General features: G+C 36.0%; 1 protein-coding gene across 1 annotated transcript in view; it reads left to right on the plus strand.

Moving 5' to 3' along the window:
• Positions 1-22288, plus strand: part of LOC150103475 (uncharacterized) — a 384849-nt gene that overhangs the window by 182789 nt on the left and 179772 nt on the right. Inside the window, exon 8 of the mRNA XM_090397834.1 lies at positions 4129-4224. Within this exon, the coding sequence (XP_090253960.1) occupies positions 4129-4224 (96 nt within the window). The remainder of the gene's footprint in view (positions 1-4128; positions 4225-22288) is intronic.

Below are 22288 nucleotides of genomic sequence, written 5' to 3' on the forward strand. Positions count from 1 at the left end.
GACACCACTTATTTGATGTGACTTCTCCATGCTTAACTTGTGCATTTTTCTTTTTCTCTTTATCCATCTTCGAACCTTCTTTAGATTGAACTGTTTTCCCTTGATTCCAGGTCATCCCCGTCCCTTTTTGTCTACACATGCATTCACATCCTCTTGGAGCATCTACCTTTCTCACTCTGTGTTCCTGTGTCCACCCTGAAATAAAGTGAATTAAAGTGAAATTTTGTGAAATAAAGAAAAGAAAAACAATTTTACTTTTTATGTAATTTATTAGCTTTGAATTTCAGAAATACAAGATACGGTTGATTTGTAGTAATTAAAATATGAGACAGACCTGTGACTGCAAATTACATATTTGCTAAAATACAGCATCTATAGAAGTACCACTTCTTGTTACTATAGCAGGATCAGTGGTGTATGGTGAGGTCAAACTTCTCTTTTAGAAACTTGACAAGATCCTATGAATTAGGATCAGGAAAATCATTGTCGACATTGTTATGTAGAGTCAGTGGCATTGGATAATTTTTCTTGAACAGTGCAGCACTGTCACTGGTAGAAGGCATATGGTTGTCAAAGAAAAACAAAATGAATGAAATCTATATCAGTTGATTGGTTGGAAGAAATGTATATGACTGTGTTGAGAGCAGTTTGTCCATTAGGCAGAAGACGTTCAGCAGCACAGGTATCTCCAGCCAGCCTGATGCCAACAGACATTCCCATCACTGTTGATAATTAATCTTGAGATAGGGAATAATAATGCATGTGTGTATTGTTCTTGTTTTGGTTCTGTAACTTCACCAGCTCATTCATTTGCATGGTGCTGTTGCATACCAACATGTCCATTATTGTTTTGCCAAGTTTCAGAGAGCATTAATATCTGCTGAGTCACTACATCTTTGAGATCTTTGAAATGAGCTGGAAGATATTAACATGAAAAAGAATGGATAAGTCTTTTCTATCTTTGACATCAGTAAAGCATTTTATGCAGTTTTCATTGGATTACTCACTAACCTTTCAAACTCCTTTTGGAGAGGTACCATCAATTACTCATTTCTCTATCTGTGGTGAAAGATCTTGTCACAAGTAGGCAAAATTATATAGTTTATTTATATCAGTTAATCTGGACAAGGTGGCATAAAGCAGCAATTGCCTATGGTTCTTTTTATATTCATACACCACCAAACCAAAATTTCCTCCTTGAGATTTATAATGGTTATGGCACAAGCCAGAATTATGGGGAAGTGATTCTGTTTAGCTGTCATAATTTTATTGTTATTCAAAAAAAAAAAAACACTGCTTGTGTGGCACCAGTTGGAATAAGTGCATCATTGAAGTTATGTGATTGGTCATACTGGGTTTCTCATTTCTTGTCTTGGGAGCTGACCTTGATTAAATTCATTGTTTGCCAGCTGATCCAAAAGCTCCATTTGCTAATCCATTAGAAATATCTGTATTCATGGTGATGAGATAAAGTTTGCCAACAACCAAGGAAAATTTGTAACCCGTATATAAAGCAGATTTAGTGTAGCTTCTGTTTTATATAGGCTTCTTGCTCTGCATTTTTGTATGTTATGAATGTCTTCAATGACTGAAGTCAGCTTGTCTTCTGATGAGCAGAATCTATCAGCTTTTTCTTTAGTCATGACATATGTTCTCATGACTAAAGTTCTCAATCAGTTTCTCTTTCGAAACCTTTTTTTTTTTTATTTGGTTTAGAGGTATTTAACTAAGCCTTATAAGCTTTTTTTGCCTTTCGTCACCAGTTTTTGTCATGACAGACTAAAATGATGTTCTATTTTTTTTTGTTCACAATTTCAAAACTTTACATTTTTCTTACCCAGAATGACAAAAGAAAATTGGTACATTTGGAATTTTTCAGATCAGTCAAGTAGAACTCAAGTTTTCATAAAATGAGGTGATGCCAGCTAGTCGTTCCATATTGAAGCAATTCCAGACAGCCTAAAATTTGTTATCACTGCCCACTGGATAGTAGGCATGATGACACTCTCCATGCAGAGAACTTTCTCTCTTCATTCTTGCTCACACCCTCTTTATGAAGCTTCAAGCGATGGATTCTTGTTCTATCCTTGTCTCCTTCTACTCTATGAAAAATCTCTTCCACATTAATGTGGTAACAATTCCTAGCCATCTTGTACATATCAATCATATCTCCTCCTTCTATTCACAAGGCTCTGCAAATTGCATCCCCTCAATCTTTTTTAAGTATACCACATTCCAAAGACCTAACACTGACTTATTGAATCTTCTTTGAACCCCCCTCTAAGATATTCTCATCCCTTTGAAGATAAGGAGTCCAGATCTGTGCATAATAGTCCATGTGTGGTTGCATCACATGCCCATTTAGGTTGGGTGTGGCTTATGCAACCCATGCTACAAAATTCATGTCAATTTGACTGTATGATTACATTTTTATTTACGTATGAAATTTTTAAGAGTGTATAGTGCATCAGTGTTTATCTTAATTGGTCCAATGCAATTAATTCTAGGATAAGTTTGAATACTTTCATTTATCAATTAATTAATATAATTTTAAATATGGAAGGCATAAAGGTCAAATGGACAATAGTTATGCTTCACCCATGCCATTTATGTGAGAAGCACATAGGGTTTACACTTTGCAATGAGATTAGATTATCATTGTCAAATACTAGAGTGAGACACGGATAATTTAAATTTTGATACAATTTTTAAATGTAGCCATACAATATGCATAGAAATTTGAAAAAGTAATCACTTGGGAAATTATTATTTTTCCAGATTGAACCAAGGAAATGCTGAAATAATTCATTTTACTTGCTTATTTATATATAAGTTTCAACCTCCTTCAACTATAATCATACAATCTGCAAAAGCACTGGCAGAAAACAGGACATTCAGTAGATCGTCAATGCTGTTTCCCATTTTAAATGTGGCCAAAAAAGCTATAAATTATTTATAGAAAATTATATATGAAAAGCTTGTCTATATCAGTGTTCTAAAGACGTCAGTTCACACTTCACGCACATGAAAGAGATGAAACTCAGAAAACAAGAAACAGCAACTCGTGATAAATGACAACATTCAATTGGATTAGTTGGCACAATAACCCATCACAGCCAATTTGGTGCTATTGTCTCAGTGCTTACCCTGTCTCACCTTCTTAACGGTTTCAAACCACAAAGAATTTCAGTTGCTTCACCATCTGTATGTCTGTTCAAAGGGCTCAAAGGTAATTACACTATAGAGGTATTTGTAACCACACACCTGGGCTATTAACACGAATCTAATGCAATGTTTATGCATTGAAAATTATTGATCGTCCAGGATTCACATCATATGTCCCCACGCTCCAGATCATTGTCTTGAGGATTCTTCCTTTTAACTGTTTGTTCAGATTTCTGTTTCCTAATATGTGATATATTTCTGTTTCCTAATATGTGATGTGTAATGAAATTATTCTTAATTTCATTACATTACAATTACAACTACAGTTACACTATAGAGGTGCTAAAATATGACCTCCCTTAACATACCCATTCTGACCATTATAAAGAATACTGCTATTATCAACTGAATTCTGAATCCTATTCTTCACCAACCTCTCTAATACCTTAACCACAACCTCAGACAGACACAGACTAACCCGTAATTTATATTCTTAGTTTTATTTTTCACCCACACTTCTCATGTGAAGCAGAACAATTTTACCCTGTTCCACTCTTTTAGAACTTGCTCTCTTGCAACATTCCTGTTAAACAGATTTGCCAATAATGCCATTAATTCCCTGGAGCATTCTTTTCAGACAAGCCTTACTGCCTTAACATCAAGTTTATTAATTTTTCATAAATCTTCTGCTCACCCACTCACCATCCTGCTTGCCACAAATTTGGACAACATGGTATCATCTGCTACCCTTCAAAAGGCTCTGACTTAGCAGTATGTTTTTTAATGTGAACTTTCCAATCAAATATCTCCATTCCTGTTTAACAGCTACTTTAACATGATGGTGTGCAGTAGCCAGACTAACAGAATAGTATTTTGGAATTTTCTATATACTATTATATCTAAATAAATCTTTTAAAACTGCATAATATTTTTGTATTTAAATCATTTTGTTTATTTTTATAGAAATTGTAGAAGGTAGAATGGATGAAGTCTTAGGACATTTTGGAACTGATTTGGATGGGCGATTTTCTAGCATTCGGACACAAGAAACTAATTTAGGTAAGCAAAAGCTGAAAGCGTGAACTGTAAATAGTAGAATGTCTAAAATTATTTGATTTCACTTGAGCAGCAAGAGGCTGGAAATCAATATTAGATTACTTTATCATAAATGAAAAGACATCAGTTCTCTTTAGATGTTAGAGTTCACTGAGGATATGAAATAGTAATGACCACTTCCTCGTTAAAATAAAATTAAGATTACCACCTAAATGGCTACAAATAACAAGAACAGAAAGAATAAAACATTTGTTTATAAAACTAGATTATTAAATGACACAAATATACAATGATTATATGAACAAAGAATTAACCAATATTTGGATAAAATGAAATGAAGAAATAGAATGGCTTAACATAAAAAAATGATACTAAATACAGCAGCAAATGAAAGCTTAGGAAAGACCAAAAAAAATTCAATAAAAAGAAAAAAACTGAAGATATGGGATGAGACAAGGAAATTTGCCAGCCTGGTTGGCCGAGTAGCGTATCCACTCTCCAGCCAAAAGACTACGGGTTCGAATCCCACTGTGGGCATGGATGTTTGTGATTGTCTGTGGAAATACTATTGGTGGTGGTGTAATTGCAGTTGGTGGAGACTGAGTCGTAGAGTAGGTGCTCTTCCCTGATGAGTCCTTGGGCTCCATGGAGGTGTCACGTAATTATAACAATTAAAAATAATCAAAATGAAACAAGAAGCATATTATAAATGGTTAAGCAATAAGAGATTCAAAGATGAAATAGAATATAAAAGAATAAGAGCCATAGCTAAAAGAGAAGTCAGAAAAAGACATAGAGAATCATGCAACAAATTTGTTTCTAATTTAGAACATGATTTATATAAAATAAGACCCAGTGTATATAGGATTTTGAAACATTGAAGTACAGATACTAAAGAAAATGTAAAATTAAATACCAAATTGAAATTAGATGAATTTCTAAATTTCTATACAGAATTGAGGACAGATAAATATTTTAAAAAAGATAACTGGCAAACATTTAATGAAAATGAAAAGGAAATGACTAAAGAAGAATTAAAAATTATCCTGAAAGAAACAAGAGATGGAAAATCACCTGGGGAAGATAAGTTAGGTTCAGAATTATATAAATATGCAAGAATAAGGTTCAAAGAAAGATTCCTATTATTTTTAAACAATATCTATTCAACAAGCAACACACCAATAGAATGGAAAAAAGCAATTGTGATCCCTATCTTTAAAAAAGGAAGTAGAGATGACCCTAAAAATTAAAGAGGTGTAAGTATTCAAAATTCTTGTTACAAAATATATAGCAGAATTTTAAATAACAAACTAATAAAATATTCTTCAAACTTTATTTTAGAAGTAAAGAATGATTTAGAAAAGTACGATCATGTATAGACCTGGCCTTTTGCCTAAAATTAATAATAGAGAAAAGAAAAGAATACAATTTAAAAACACATATCGCATTTATTGACTTATTGGCATTCCAAGATGAGTCAGGGACTCAATCTAGGGAGGCCACATACTATTTGCACCCACTATCATACTTATTCTTGAATTCATTCACACTGCTTGCATTCACAATATCCATTGCCAATCCATTCCAATTACACACCACCCTATGAGAGAAAATTCTAGCCCTCACCCCCTTCTTAGCAGCATTCATTCTCAGCTTCCAAGGATGCCTCTTGTCCTTTCCCCATTCTGCATAATTTGAAAAATTCCATCAACTGAAATCCTGTATGAACCTTTCAGAAGTTTAATTAAAGATACCAAGAAATTATATACTTGGTTTAATCCTTTATTATTATTATTATTCGTGACACCTCCAAGGAGTCCAAAGACTCATCATGGGAGTACACCTACTGTACAACTCTCAGTCTCCACTACTACACAGAACCTCTACTACCAATCACCTACATCATCGCCATCTACCACCCACAACCACCACAGCTAGTATTATTTTTGTCTGTAAATTGCATGTGTTCTGAAGGGCCGATTTGTCTGTATGCAGGATGAAAACTCCGAGTTTCCAGGAGAAAAAACCCTGCTAACTCCAAGTGTAAGCAAACAAAGTTTGCACCTGAAATATAATCAAGACTGGGGCAACTCGTATACAGAAGCTAATGACTTCACATCACTTGCCTTAGTATCCTATAATGCAAAGCACATATTCTTACGGGTATGTATAATGTTATGCATTATGGGAAGGGTCACTCCCCAGACCAGTTTCGACCTTTATTGAGGTCTGGTCATTGGGAGCCAGATCCAGAGGTGATACTAAGGTTGAAGTAATGCCGAGGTTATATTTTCATGTACGAGTAGCCAAAAGGTGTCATACTGATGAGACCTCAATCAAGGTTGAAACTTGGTCTGGGTAGTGACCCTTCTCATAATGCATAGCATTATACATCATATAAGGATGTGTTCTTTGCATTATGGGATACTAAGGTAAGTGATGTGAAGTCATTAGCTTCTATATACAAGTTTCCCCAGTCCTGATTATATTTAAGGCGCAAACTTTATTTGCTTATACTTGGATAAAGGATTAAACCAAGTATATAATTTCTTGGTATCTTTAATTTATAGTATAACCAAGTGGAAAACCTTCCAATAACCTTTCAGAAGTTTGTAAGTCTCAATCCTATCACCCCTCTTTGCTAGTGTCTGCAGTCTACAAATTCTCACTATATCTTCATAATCAGTATTCCACAATCCTAATATAATTTTTAACTTTCTCTACTATATCAGAATCATAATGGAAACCTATGCACAATAGTGCAAGTTAGTTCTTATCAAGGCCTTGTAATGAGGCAAAATGACTTCCTTATCTTTACATGTGAATGTTCATTTCATCATTGCAATTATATTTTGAGTTGGATTTGCAGTCTTTGCTACATGCCCCCAAACTTCAATTTCCTATCTACTAACACTCCAAGATCCCTAGCCTCATCAGTTTCTTCTAGCTTAATCCCATCAATATAATACGACATTGAATATCTAATCATGCTAAAGTGAATAACATTATCCATTTTCCCATGCCCACAATTCCAACCTATTCAAATCATTCTGTAAGTACTCCAAATAAGCAGCATTCCTGATTACTCTACCTATCTTTGCATCATCAGCAAACAGCTGTATGTCTCCTGTCTATGAAAAGAAATTGACTCTGCATGCTAAACGCAGAGCCAGTTTTTTTTTATACTCAAACTTTGCTTTCCATACGACAGTTATTATTATTCTAGCCTGCTGCTTATAATTTTCATAACAGACATCATCCTTATGCACACAGTACTCCTTCCACATCATCCATTTCTTATTAATCTCTTGCTTAATATGATCATGCATCCATTTGACTTCTACCTTATTTATTCTTCGAATTCTTGGGACACATTCTGATATTGCATCATTTAAGTATTCTTTAAATGCTTTCCATGCATTGTCAATATTCTTCCCATCCAGCAACTGATACCATTCCACAGCATTTGGTATACTCCTCAATTGGTCATAATTTCCTGCTTTGTAGTTCAGCATGTAATTTTCTGAATGGAACATTCATAAACTTAGTCACTTCCCAAGTGAGTACTGCATGATCACTGCCACCAACTGAATAGTTACGTCATTAACTGAAACACCCTTTGCCACTATAATCAAATTTCACACTCTTTGATCTCGAAATCCTTTTGTCACATGCTGCTTGAGGAAGTTGTCCCGTAACAGCTCAATAAATTCATTTTCATTCTTCTCATGAGATTCTACTGCTATCCAATCAATATTTGGATAATTAAAGTCACCCATTTTGATTATTCGTTTTGCACTTATCTTTTCTATTTTGTGATGCATTTCTTCATCACTAGCAAGTGATCCACCAGGTCCGTAACAACACTCCACTATGTAATTGATCTTGTTAGATTCCACCTCACACCAGATGGCTTCAAACTCAGTGCCACATGAAATACTGTTAGTAGTAGTACTACAATCATAGGTCTCAACTCTATCTGGATTCAAGTGATTCAATATCATTAGCAGCATGCCATCTCCGTGATATCTCCTATTCTCTCTATCCTTCCTAAAAATACTGTACCCTTTACACTCGATACCAGTTAGTATGTCTGATTCTGATAGCATGGTCTAACTAATGCGTACAATCTAAGGTCCTAACATATTGATCAAGGCAACAAACTCTATCCCTTTGTTTCTGATATTCCTAGCATTTGTTTAGAGACATAGTAATCTACCCGCAGGTTCTTTTATATACTCTTGTCTGCAGTCTGCATGACACAGTTGGACAAGTTGCAGATCTCTGTTCTTCTCTAGTGACTTATTATTATTATTATTACGGGCAACTCCAGGGAGTCATTAGACTCATCGAGGGAGGCCCCAAATCATTTTCATCACAACTATTCGACATTCATACAGTATCTATCATACCTCGCCTTAAACTCATTCACTGTCACAGCATCCACCACAGACTCAGGGAGCGCATTCCACTCATTCACTACTCTAAAAGTAAAGAACCCAGCTCTAACACCTTTACTAACCACACTTTTGCCCAGTTTCCATGGATGTCCCCTAGTCCTCCCACAACCAGCCCTGTTCTCAAAAATATCTTCTGAATTAATTTTATAGAAACCCTTCAGTAATTTGAATGTCTCAATCATATCTCCCCTCCTCCGCCTATCAACCAATTTTTGCAACCCACAAATCCTCAACCTGTTCTCATACGGTTCATTCCACAGACCTGCTATCATCTTGGTCACTCGCCTCTGGATCCTCTCCACCTCCTCCCCATCAAGAAGAAACCTAGGTGACCAAATCTGAGCACAGTAGTCGAGATGAGGTCTTATCAAGGCTCGATACAGAGGAACAATAACCTGCTTGTCTCTGCTTGTCAACGTATTCTTCAGCAACCAAGTGATTTGATGAGCTGATTTGGCCACTTTTGCAATGTGTCCCCTAAATTTCAATTCCTTATCCACCAACACTCCTAAATCTCGTGCCTCATCAATTTCCTGGAGCACGGTTCCACCAATGCAGTAAACTGCCTCCCATCTTTTCACCCCAAAATGCATAACCTTACATTTTGCCACATTAAATTGACATCCATTCTCCCTAGCCCAGACCTCCAATCTATCCAAATCATCCTGCAAAATTTTGACGTCATCTGCATTCACTATTGCCCTACCCAACTTCGCATCATCCGCAAACAAATGAACTGTTCCTCTCAGATCCTTTCCTATATCATTTATGAACAAATTAAACAGCAGTGGTCCAAGAACAGATCCTTGTGGTACACCACTAGTCACAGGCCGTCTAGTGGACTCAACTCCTGAGTAAACCACTCTCTGATATCTCTCCGTCAACCACCCTCCTATCCATCTCACCAACCCTATGTCCATTCCCATATGCTGCAATTTACTGATTAGAATTCCATGTGGTATCCTGTCAAAGGCCTTAGCAAGGTCCAGCAGAATCACTGTAAACCCATTACCCTTATCCAGTTCAGCCGTCACTGTGTTATAATACGTGAGCAAGTTACTGAGGCATGACCTACCCTTCACAAAACCATGCTGTCTCCGATACAGTATCCCATTTTCTTCTATCCAATCTTGTATTTTCCTCTTGACTATTTTCTCTAAGACCTTGATAATGATTCCTGTTATGCTGATTGGCCGGTAATTTTCAACAGCAGCCTTGGAACCACCTTTGTGCAGTGGAACTATTTTCCCCTCTTTCCACCCCCTTGGGACTGACCCAGTCCTGAGGCTCAAATTAAACATAATGGTCAAGGGCACTGACAATTCTTTGGCCGCTTCACGTACGACACGAGCTGGTATACCATCCAATCCCACAGATGTATTGACATTGAGGTTCTGTAATAGACTAGTTACCTCTACCTCATTCATCACAATTCCAGTATAAGCTGTTGGTTCCTCCATTTCCGCAAAGCCACCACCTGGATGATATACTCTTGCAAAGTGCTCGCTCAGTAATTCCACAACATCAACTGATTCAGTTACCTCCCTACCCTCAGCATTTTTTAAGATCATTCTACCATGAGCATTTTTCCTTTTACTTGCAACATATTGAAAAAACTGTTTGGGATTCTCTTTAGCCTGCATGGCCAATTTCCTTTCGTAATCTGCTTTTGCTTTTCTTACCACCCTTGTTACCATCCTGGCCTGAGCTTTATACTGTTCATGCACCTGATGGTCACCCTTCTCCTTAAATTCCCTCCACAATTGTTTCTTTTTTTGCAGCTCAAGCTTAATAGTGTTATTCATCCATTTAACCCCTACCTGATTTATTATTCGGACTCTTGGTATACAGTCAACCATTGCCTCCTGCAAACAGTTCTTAACCACCTCCCATGCACCATCAACATCCAGCCCTTGCAGTTTTACATGCCATGGCATTGAGCCAAGCACACACCTAAGCTTGTCATACTTACCAGCCCGGTAATTCCACATATACCCTGTCTTAATTGTAAATTCGACTCCTTTAGCCACCTCCCAAGTCATGACCTTATGGTCACTCTCACCAATTGGTGGCAACATGGTCATGTTCGTTACAGCTACATTCTCAGTTGCAATTACTAGGTCCAGCACTCTCTGCCCCCTGGTATTTTACAATACATGTTGCCGTAGATAGTTGTCCCTTAATAACTGCATAAAATCCAATTCCTTCCTCCCATGTGCCCTCTCCTCTTTCCAGTTAATGTTACCATAATTGAAATCACCCATAATAATTACCCTCCTTCCATTCATTTCTTCTATTTGCTTATGCATACTATTCCCACCATCCACTCCATCACCCGGTCTATAGCAGCACCCAATTGTATATTTTGTTCTGCTAGATTGTATCTCACACCAAACAGCCTCAAATGTGCTTTTTTCCCCATCCTGCAGTTCAGCTTCTATACTCCTTGGCTGAAGCTCATCAGCTATCATCAATAACACTCCTCCCCCCTTTTTATTCACCCTGTCACTCCTGAACACGCTATACCCATCGCATTCAATCCCACTAGCTTTATCATCTTCTGTCAGCCATGTTTCACTAATACCGTCAACCTGTGGCCTGGAAGTGCCAACTATGGCCAAAAACTCTTCCTTCTTGTTCCTAATACTCCTGGCATTAGTGTACATGAATCGCAGAAGCCCATTTGTCCCATCCCTACTTTGATTCCTTATACTAATTATCCCATTCTGATTTGTTGTCCGTCGTACTCGCCCGGGCGTAATATACTCATTCATACACTTAACTGTCCCCCCCTAAAGTCTGCATATCTACTCCCCCCCCTCTTAATAAATCTAGTTTCCCTGAGTCTGTACAGCCACTTCCACATCATTCATCAACACTCTTTCAAGTCTCCGTACACCAACTCCATTCAAATGTAACCCATCCATCTTATATAAGTCCTTTCGCCCATCGAACTCATTCCACACATCCACAAATTCCACACCACTCTCCATGCATAACCCACGCATAAAGTCATTGGCAATTATGGCCCTCCTTCTAAACACTTCGCTGTCATACCGCGGTAAGATACTCACCATCCTAACTCTCTCACTCTTCTCTTTTGCTACCTCAAACAACTCCCTCACATCCTCTATCATTTCCATTTTGTCCTCTTTCAAATCATTCGTTCCTGCCACTATTATCATCTCTTTCACCCTCTGTTTTTGCAGTCGAATAGATTCGCTGACGTCCTTTATGTTCGCACCCGGCTGGTACGACTTCGTTAAACTCTCAATTATTACGCCTCTTAATAGCGAATCCCCATACAATGATATGTATGGGGATTCGCCCATACATATACATGTAGACATCTTTGCAACGTTTGATGGGTCCGACCCAGATGAACATAAAGTCAAAATCATTCTCTCCTTATCAATATTTCCATGATAAAACCCATTCCCAACATTAGCACAATTATATAACATCATTACTCTTACATGCTCACCATTCTTCCCTTTATAATTTAGTTTCTCTGACTCTCTGTGTTGGGTCTCATACCAGTTATTAGTTTTTTAAGACTCCTGATACCATATGCATTCAGGTATATGCCATCCCTCTTTTACAAATCCAGTCTTATTATTTATTTATTTATCTATTATTATTATTATTTTTATTATTTAGGCCTCCAAGTAGTCAAAAGGCTCATTGCAGCAGGTCCTTCCTAAAAAACACATGTCTATCAAGGCTCATCGTAGATGGCCCCTCCTAGGAAACACAAAGTCTATCATACCACTCCTTAAACTCATTGACCGTTCTCGCTCTCACCACTTTATCAGGCAGTGCATTCCAAGAACTCCTCAGTGTCAACCCTGTAACCGCCTCTCAACAGTTTAAAAGTCTCAATCATATCACCTCTCCTTCTTCTATCCACCAAACTCTGCAGTTTACATTCCCTCAGCTGATCGTCATAACTAACATTGTACAGTCCTGAAACTGTCTTTGTTATCTGCCTCTGTACCCTTTCCACAGTTAATTTATTCCCTTCAAATCCTGGGGACCAAATCTGGGAACAATAGTCTAAATGTGGCCTGATCAGAATCTTATACAACAGAATGATACCTTTTTTTATCTCTGCAGGTCAGCATCCTTCTCATTATTGCAACAATCCTCTGTGTTACCTTCATCACCTTTGCAATATGTCCCTTGAATTTCAGGTTTCTATCAATCATCAATCCAGATCTCTTGTCTCCCCTACTTCCTCCAGTATAACTCCTCCCATAGAGTATGCAGTGTCCCATCAATGTTTCCCAAACCTCAAGACCTTACATTTTGCTGCATTAAACTGACATCCCCATTCATTTGCCCATCTATTTAGCTTATTCAAATCCTCTTGCATGACTACCACATCTGCACTATTACTAATAACCCTTCCCAACTTCACATCATCCACAAAACAACTGAATATCCCTCTGCAATCCACTGACAATGTCACTGATATAAAGGTTAAACATTATAGGTCCCAGTACTGAGCCCTGTGATTCCCCACTTGTAACCCTCTGCCTCCTTGAAACTGCCCCACCATACACAACTCTCTGATACCTATCGGACAGCCAATCCAGAATCCAGTTGACCATCCTGACATCCAAACCCACGTGCTGCAACTTTAATATCAGTTTATCATGTGGAACCCTGTTAAATACCTTCATTAAATTCAAGAGAATGGCAGGTATATGCCTTTCAGCTACTGCTCTTTTAACCTTATTATAAAAGGCTAGTATATTACTAAAACAAGAGCGCCCTCTCACAAATCAATGTTGACTCTCACAAATAACATTACCCTGATTTGCCCAATGTTGTATATGCTCCCTAACTAATTTCTCCAAGATCTTAACAACTACTGATGACACACAAACTGGCCTATAATTAGACACTTCCAGTCTGCTACCGCCCTTATGCAATGGCACTATCTTACCTTCCTTCCATTCCTTGGGCATCTTTCCCATAGCCAGACTTTCATTGAAAAGCCAGGTCAAAGGAGCTGTCAGTTCCTTAGCACATTCTCTCAAAACTCATGGTGAAATACCATCCAGTCCCACAGCTTTACTGACATCCAGAGTACTCAGTATTTATAACATGTTCTCTTCCTGCACTCCTCCATCTTCCTTCAAACTCGCTCCACACATCCATAAACCCGCATCCATTCCTTCTACACAGCCTATGCATCGAATCATTTGCCATCATATCCCTTCTTCTTAATTTATTTTTATCATATCGAGTTAAAATACTGATGATTTTCACTTTCTCACTCTTCAATCTTGTCTCTTCCAACAACTTTTTCATTTCCTATAAATTAAAGATACCAAGAAATTATGTACTTGGTTTAATCCTTTATCGAAGTGCAAGCAAACAAAGTTTGTGCCTGAAATATAATCAGGACTAGGGCAACTTGTATATAAAAGCTGATGACTTCATATCACTTGCCTTAGTATCCCATAATGCAAAGCATATATCCTTACAGGTATGTGTAATGCTATGCATTATGGGAAGGGTCACTTCCCAGACTGGTTTTGACCTCTATTGAGGTCACGTCAGTGGAAGCCAGACCCAGAGATGATACTAAGGTTGAAGTAATGCAGAAGTTATATTTTCATATACGAGTTGCCAAAAAGTATCACACCTTATTATTAAAATACTCTGGATAAGAGATAGTTGTTTGAAGTTTTTCCACTGGATTATACTATAAATTAAAGATACCAAGAATATTTCAGGTGCAAACTTTGTTTGCTTACACTTGGATAAAGGATTAAACCAAATATGTAATTTCTTGGTATCTTTAATTTATAGTATATCTGAACTAAAACAGATGGAGAATAATCTACAAAATCTTAGCAAAACTATTTACCTTATGTCTGAAGAAAAATGATGTACCAAGAACATGGAAGAAATCTACCCTAATTCTGATACATAAAACAGGTGAAGTAGAAGACTTGATGAACATCTGACCCATCAGTCTACTATCGGTGGTTTATAAAATGTTTACAAAAGTCTTGGCTTATAGGCTTTGTACAACTCCAGATAGCACAACCAAAAGAACAGGCAGGATTTTGAAGTAGCTTTAGTACAATGGACCGTATTCAAGCTGTACTACAGATTATCGAATGGTGTAATGAATATCAGTTACCATTATGTGCTGGTTTCATTGATTATGAGAAAGCCTTTGATTCAGTAAAAACTTGTACAATACTTTAAGTATTAGAAAACCAACAAGCAAAGAGGAGCCATGTCAGGGCCATCAAATCAGCATACACCAATGCAACAGCAGCAATTCATTTCAATAGAAACATCTCCACTGTGGAAATACAGAGGTATAAGACAGGGTCACAGGATATTCCCAGAATTATTTACAGCATACCTAAAAGAAATATTCAAACTTCTTGATTGGGAAGAGTAAGGGCTGAATATAAATGGAAGATATTTAAGCCATTTATGCTTTGCAGATGACATAGTTATCTTTACTTCAACTGTGAATGAATTACAGACTCATATCCATGAAACTCCAAATTGCTAGCAAAACAGTTGGCCTAATGATAAATCTATAGAAGACCCAAGTTATGTTCAATGGCTGTGTTCAACCAGGAATAATAAAAATCAATAACAATCAAATTAAACAAGTAGATTATTACATATACTTAGGACAACAGATATCAGTGGAACAAAATATTATGGATGAAATTAAAAGATGCACGATGCTCGGATGGAAAACATTTAGAAAATTACACTCAATATTCAAAAGCCAACTATCATTATACCTGAAGAGAAAAGTTTTTAAGCAGTGTATTCTTCCTATATTGACATATGGCTGTGAAACATGGACACTAAATGCAAAGGAAATTCAAAAATTAAAATCAACACAATTTAGTATGGAAAGAAGTATGCTTGGTATCACAAGGCTGGATCACAAAAGGAATACATGGATAAGAAATCAAACCAAAATTTGTGACATTATAGGAAGAGTGAAACATCGGAAGTCACAATGGGCTGGGCATATTGCTCAAAGACAAGATCTGTGATAGACAAAAGAAGTACTGGTTTGGATTCCAAACGAGAGGAAAAACGACCATGAAACCAACCTAAATCACAGTGGATTGATGACATCAGATTTGCAGGAGTGACATGGGAAAGGGGAGCGGAGCCATGGACAGAGTTTTGGAGTAATCTTGGAAAGACCTTCATCCAGCAGTTGATTGACAATAGCTGATGATGATGATAAATTGAGATAGCAGTGACTAAGTTACACACACACAAAAAAAGGCACATGGAAGGTCTTTGCAAAATTATGCATCTGGTATTTTGTGTGTGAATATTTTTTTGTCTGTTGACCTGAAGATGTCTATCACTGAAATTGTGCCATTTTGCTTACCTTGTTTTCTGGTAATTCTGCTCTCCAACCAACAGGCTGGGTTTGAATTACACTATGATATGAATGTTTGTGAAATGTTTGTTCTTGCTTGGTTTACCAAAAGGTATAGCATATGTGTTTCTCAACTAGTAGACTGTAGTCTCATTATCTGACTACCATTACAGGTTGGCTATCTTTTGTGGTAGTATTCATATAATATATATATTATTATTATTATTATTGCATGGAAATCTTCATGGAGTCTGAAGATTCATTGTGGAAGGACCAAACTATCCACACAATTACTCTCGTACCACTCTTTGAATGCATTCAGCAACAAAACACTCATAACAGACTCTGGTAATCCATTCCTCTCATTCACCAGTATAGAAAATCTGGTCCCGAGGCCATTACTACACTCTTACTCAATTTCCAGTAAGAATCAGTTGTTCTCTTCTCTCTAGTCAAGTCCTGAAAACTTTCCTCTGCCTGTATTTGATTTGCTTGAATAATAGATAACCAGGTTTTAAATCATATATATATATATATATATATATATGTGTGTGTGTGTGTGTGTTTTTATTTAAACTAGATGTATTTCCTCAACATCTTTGCTGTCTATATGGCTAACATCATCTTCAGGAGATTGCTTAGCATACAAGGGTGGTCTGAAAAGTTCTTGGCCTCGACCATAGATGACAACACTATCAACTTGATTTTTTTTTTTTTTCTAAGTTAGTACATCTGTCATAAGCATCCATGTGAAATTGCAAGTCATTCTATCAAGTAGTTTGTTTTATGCAGCTGTCTGAAGCAAAAATGTTGCCTGTATCTCTTGAAATGGATAAAATTGAGTATCGTGTGGTTATAAAAGTCTTTGTAAAAGAAGGTTTAATGCCAAAAAAAATTCATCTGAAGTTCATAAAAGTTTATGGGCACTCTTCTCCTTCATTTACGACAATTAAGAAATGGGCTGCCAAGTTTAAACGTGGCCGTAACAGCCTTGAAGATGATCCGTGTGAAGGACGTCCAAAAAGTGTAACAACACCAGAAATCATTGATCAAGTGCACAATATGGTACTGGATGACTGGCGAGTCAAAGTGCATGAAATTGCTGAGACTATAGGCATTTGAAAAGAAATGTGTAGGATATATTTTGCACGAAGAATTGCAAATGAAAAAGCTTTGTGCAAGATGGGTGTTGCACTTATTCACAGCAGATGAAAAATGCACTCGCATGAAAATTTCTGAACAGTGCTTGCAGCATTTTAACAATTTATTACTATGGATGAGACTTGGATTGACACACCAGAATCCAAACAGCAGTAGAAACAGTGGACAGAAGCCAGTTGTTCAGTGCCAAAGAAGAGAAAGTCGATTCCACCAGCAGGAAAGATCATGGCATCGGTGTTTTGGGATGGTAAAGGCATTTTGTTTATTAATTATCTTGAAAAGGGTAAAACAATAACCAGGGAATATTATTCCGATCTTTTAATCAGACTAGATGAAAAAATTCGTGAAAAAAGACCCAGTTTGCAGAAGGGAAAAAAATCATCTTTCATCATGACAATGCACCTGCCCACAAAGGTGTTTTGGCAATGGGAAAATTAAGGGATCTGCACTATGAATTGTTGGAACATCCACCTTATTCCCAAGATTTTGCTCCCTCTGACTTCTGTCTCTTCCCTAAACTAAAACTCTTCTTCACTGGTCAGCGTTTTTCTTCAAATCAAGAGGTGATTGCAGCTGTTGAGGGGTATTTTGCAAATCTTACTGAGAACCACTACAGGGACGGGATAATGGTGCTGGAGCATCGCTGGAATAAATGTATTAGTCTTAATGGAGATTATGTTGAAAAATAAAAATAATTTTGAAATTATAAATTCGTTTTTTAGTTGTTAGGCAGAGAACTTTTCAGACCAATCTCGTAAGTAAAAAAAATTACAAAAAATAAACTTGATCCTACAGCCACTAATATATATAAATTGAAAAGAATGGAATGATAGTTTAATCTCGAGTATCAGTATGCATTTTGCATGCGGTCTCTACATTGTTGCATAAACTCTGTATGTGATTGCTGGCATACGAGAGGTATTCAGTGTTACAATTCATGAGTTTCAAATTTCATAAAGGATTATTGCTTGGTTTCTATTTAGTGTGCCTTTTGAGTGAATCACCTCAGAGGATTCCTCAAACAACCTGTCGAAGTAATTTTATTCTAAGCAGGGCATGGAGGATGCATGGCAATTTATCGTGTGTACTACAAGTCTGCTTTTTTTCTTCACTTTTGTTTTCAAAGTTGTTTCAACATTGCCTATATGTTCTTTTGTTACTTATTTCAAAACTTCTTCCAGTTTGACCTATGTACATCTTTCCACAAGAATATGAAATCTTGTATACACCTGGATTTATAAAATGGAACTTTGTCTTTAGGGGAGTGTAGAAAGTTTCATAAGGTGTTGACTGGTTTGAAGGCTGTTCTTATGTTGACTGCCTTTAATATTTTGGCTGTTTTTCTTGATGGGTGGTTTGTCAGAAAATAAAAGTTTCTTTAGTACCTTTTTTGAGTAGCCATTTTGGAGGATCTGACTAAATACGATTTGAAATTCTTGCTTTCATTTGATTTCATCATTTTTTAGTATGTTTAGAGCTCTATTTTTCAAGGTTTTGAAATTTTTGATGAGTGTGATAGAAGCCTGTGTGGGTTTCTTTCTTATGGACGTCTAATGATAATCCTTCAACGATGATTTTGTACATTTTCTGAATAATCGACATTCCAAAAAAAATTTACATTAGAAGTAGAAAAGAATGGAAAATTAGCATTTATAGACATCCTTCTTAACAAAAACATTTCTGGAGGATTATTGTTAAAAGTCTATAGGAAAGAAATCCATCTACAGGCAAGCTCATTCCAAATAGAAGACAGTTTTTTTCCCTTCTCCCTGAAAGAAACTCATGACATATTGAGCAGAATATATAGGAGTCGGTCAGATCGTTATTTTTTACTTTTTCATGTGCTGCTTTCTCTCCCCTTTCTTTCTTTTGCTTCTGTATTATACCATCTGGAATGGAAAAGAATCTTTTCCATTACACGATCTTTCAAGTCACTGCTTTCACACTTATTACATTAGCTAATGAAATACTTTTGAAAAGCACATTCCCTGGTTTCATTCTCTTTCCAAAAATCTCTTGTTCTGTGAAGGCCATAGATTTCATGCATACTGCAGTGAACATAATCATGCATGTTAAAACTGACTACCATTGTTTTGTGCATCAGCACTATGATGCACAGTACAGTGTACAATAAAGCAAATATTAAACCTTTAATGATCCTAAAATTACACACACTACCCTTACAGTTAATCACACAAACACTCATAAATATAATGATGATGCAAAAAGAATAACTTAGTTGTTGCTAAAAACTTTATATATATATATATGTGTGTGTGTAAAAAGAATGACTTAGTTTTGTTGCCAAAAACTTTATATATATATATATATATAGATAGATAGATGTATATATATAATCTAAAACAGTGCTTCCCAAAAACTGTGGGCTGCGGCCCCCTTGGGGCCGTCAGTTTTGTTGAGGGGGCCGTGAAATAATGAAAACAAATTTAAAATGTTATAAAACTAAGTAGTTTTTTTTATCTTAAAAGAAACGTATTTACTTTTTATTATTTATTATTTCTTTTTTTTGTTATTTTTAATATTTTAATGGAAAGAATCGCACATCGGTGTTGGTCCACAAATTTTGCTCTTTCGTATTTCAGCACTTAATGAATATGAGTAAGTATATGCTTATTCATATGTTACATTTCAAATGTATTGATAAGAAGCACAAAAATGCGTACAAACACAAAATCTTGCGCTCATTTAAAACGGACAAGTTTTTTGATACAATAAATATAATAATATGTGTCTTTATTACGAACTTTTTTTTAGATGGGGCCATAAAATATTTTAATTTTTCTGAAGGGGCCTTTACATCCATAAGTTTGGGAGCACTGATCTAAAAGATATATTTACATGTTTTACCACGATTCAACTATGGGTGAGTAATTTATTTATTTATTTGTGTTCAGTAGATTTAACTCGTATTTTTGGAGCTCTGGTTACACCATTCAAATTTATAATTCAGTAAACAACTTAACCCTTCATATCATTTCCTGTATCACTGCTGTGCACATTAAATAGCAGTAGTTTAAGCACAGTCTTGTGCACACATCAGTACACATATACTGCCCATCCATATACTTCTCTTAGGTACTTGTCCACCCTCCTATCCATATCAACACCTTCATATTTAACTCCATTTGTTTAATTTGTTTAATAGATTTCATTGTGATATCCTGTCAGATGCCTTTACAAAATCCATAACTATCATCATGTAGCCATTCCCTTTATCCAATTCAACTATCACTCTATTATAAAAAAAAAAGTGAGTATACTAAGGTATGACCTACTATTCTCAATGCCGTGCTGTCTCCCATTTGAATATTATATTCTTATCCACATCTTCCTGAATTTAGTCTGTCATTTTCTCCTTCTGTCTTGGAGCTTTCTTTATGCAACGGAAGCATTTTATCCTCCTTCCATTCCTGTTGGACTTTACCAGAACTGTGCTTAAACTGATATAAGTATTTCCACCTCATCAAACTCTAACTACATCAGTTCCTGCCTCATCTATCACTGCAATATAATTATATTGAATACTTTAAACCTGAAAAGTCTGGACTTTCTGAACATGCCATCTTCACTAGACACAGAGTTCATTGGAGAAAGACAAGAGTTCTTCACAAAAGTCAGTTTCTCATGGAACGCCTTTATAAAGAAACATGTGAAACTCTACTTCATTCTCCTAACTTAAACAGATCCGACAGCTTACGTCTATCCCCTTTATGGGAGATAGTACTTTACAAATCAGCTAATCTTTCCTAACTTTTTATTGTATAATTTTTTTTTTTTTTTTTAGGAAAGTTATTGAGCTTTTTAGTTATCTTACACCAGCTACTTAGGTGGCGCTTTTTGGAATTGTCAGTTAGTGTTTAATTTTGAGCTTAATGTACTGAAGATGCCTGTGACACACAGGCGAAAATTATACTAATAAATAATCTTTCTACGTGAGTTTTTTCCGTTATTTATTGTGTACTGATATGTCTACTCACGGTTTACCTCTTTTAAAACTCACATTTTTACTGTAAAAAGCTATCTCTTATCCTACCGATATAGCAGTGTGGCCACTTACTATTAATGAACAGTTTATCGAGCATATTTTAATAAATATGCCCCAGAATGGTAAAATCAAAAATTTAAAAAAAGAACACAATAGAATATATGTCAGAAATGTAAATATATTACATTTTTACTGTAAAAAGGTGAATGGAACAAAGGAGAAACGAGAATGGCTAATTTTTTCAGAAACCAGCAAAGCAATTTACTGCTTTGTTTGTAAATTGTTTTCTAAGTCAAATAATAGTTTAATGAAGGGTTTTAATGATTCGGGAAATATAACACGAAACTTATGTGATCACGAGCATTCTGCTGAGCATATATGAGCAATGTGCACATATCGCAAAAGAAAATCAAGTTCTGTAAATAATCGAATTGATTCTGAATTGATCAAACAAATACAATCTGAAGAAAATTATTGGAGAGAGGTTTAAAAAGAATAATAGCTACCATTAAGTTACTGAGTAAACTAGGGCTAGCATTTAGAGGAAATACAAATATTTTTTCTGATTCGTGCGGAAATTATATATCGTATTTACATTATTTAAGTGAATTTGATGATTTTTTAAAATATCACATGAAAATGTACCCCTACAGTGGTTCTGCAGATCAAATTATCTTTCTTACCATACTTGTAATGAATTCATAGCATTAATAGCTAAAAAAACAAGAGAAATATTAATATCAGAAAATAAGGAACTCGATTTAATGCCAGACATTGCCCATAAATGACCAACTAGCTATGATATTTAGGTATGTTTTGTTGCAAATTCTGACATTAGAGAAACATTTATCGGGTTCATCGGAATTACACAACATAATTCCTTATATTTAGAAGAGGTAGTATTAAAGAAATTAGAAGCATTATCTTTGGATATAAAAATGTACAGAGGGCAAAGCTATGATAACGCTGCCAATATGAAAGATATCTATACAGGGTTACAAGCTATTCTGAAAAAACGTAGTCCCTCTGCACATTCTATATTTGGTGTGA

The sequence above is a fragment of the Typopeltis vanoorti genome, chromosome 9 (assembly GCF_054136105.1).
Source record: "Typopeltis vanoorti isolate ZY-2024b chromosome 9, IOZ_Tvanoo_1.0, whole genome shotgun sequence".
In the NCBI taxonomy this organism is placed as follows: domain Eukaryota; kingdom Metazoa; phylum Arthropoda; class Arachnida; order Uropygi; family Thelyphonidae; genus Typopeltis; species Typopeltis vanoorti.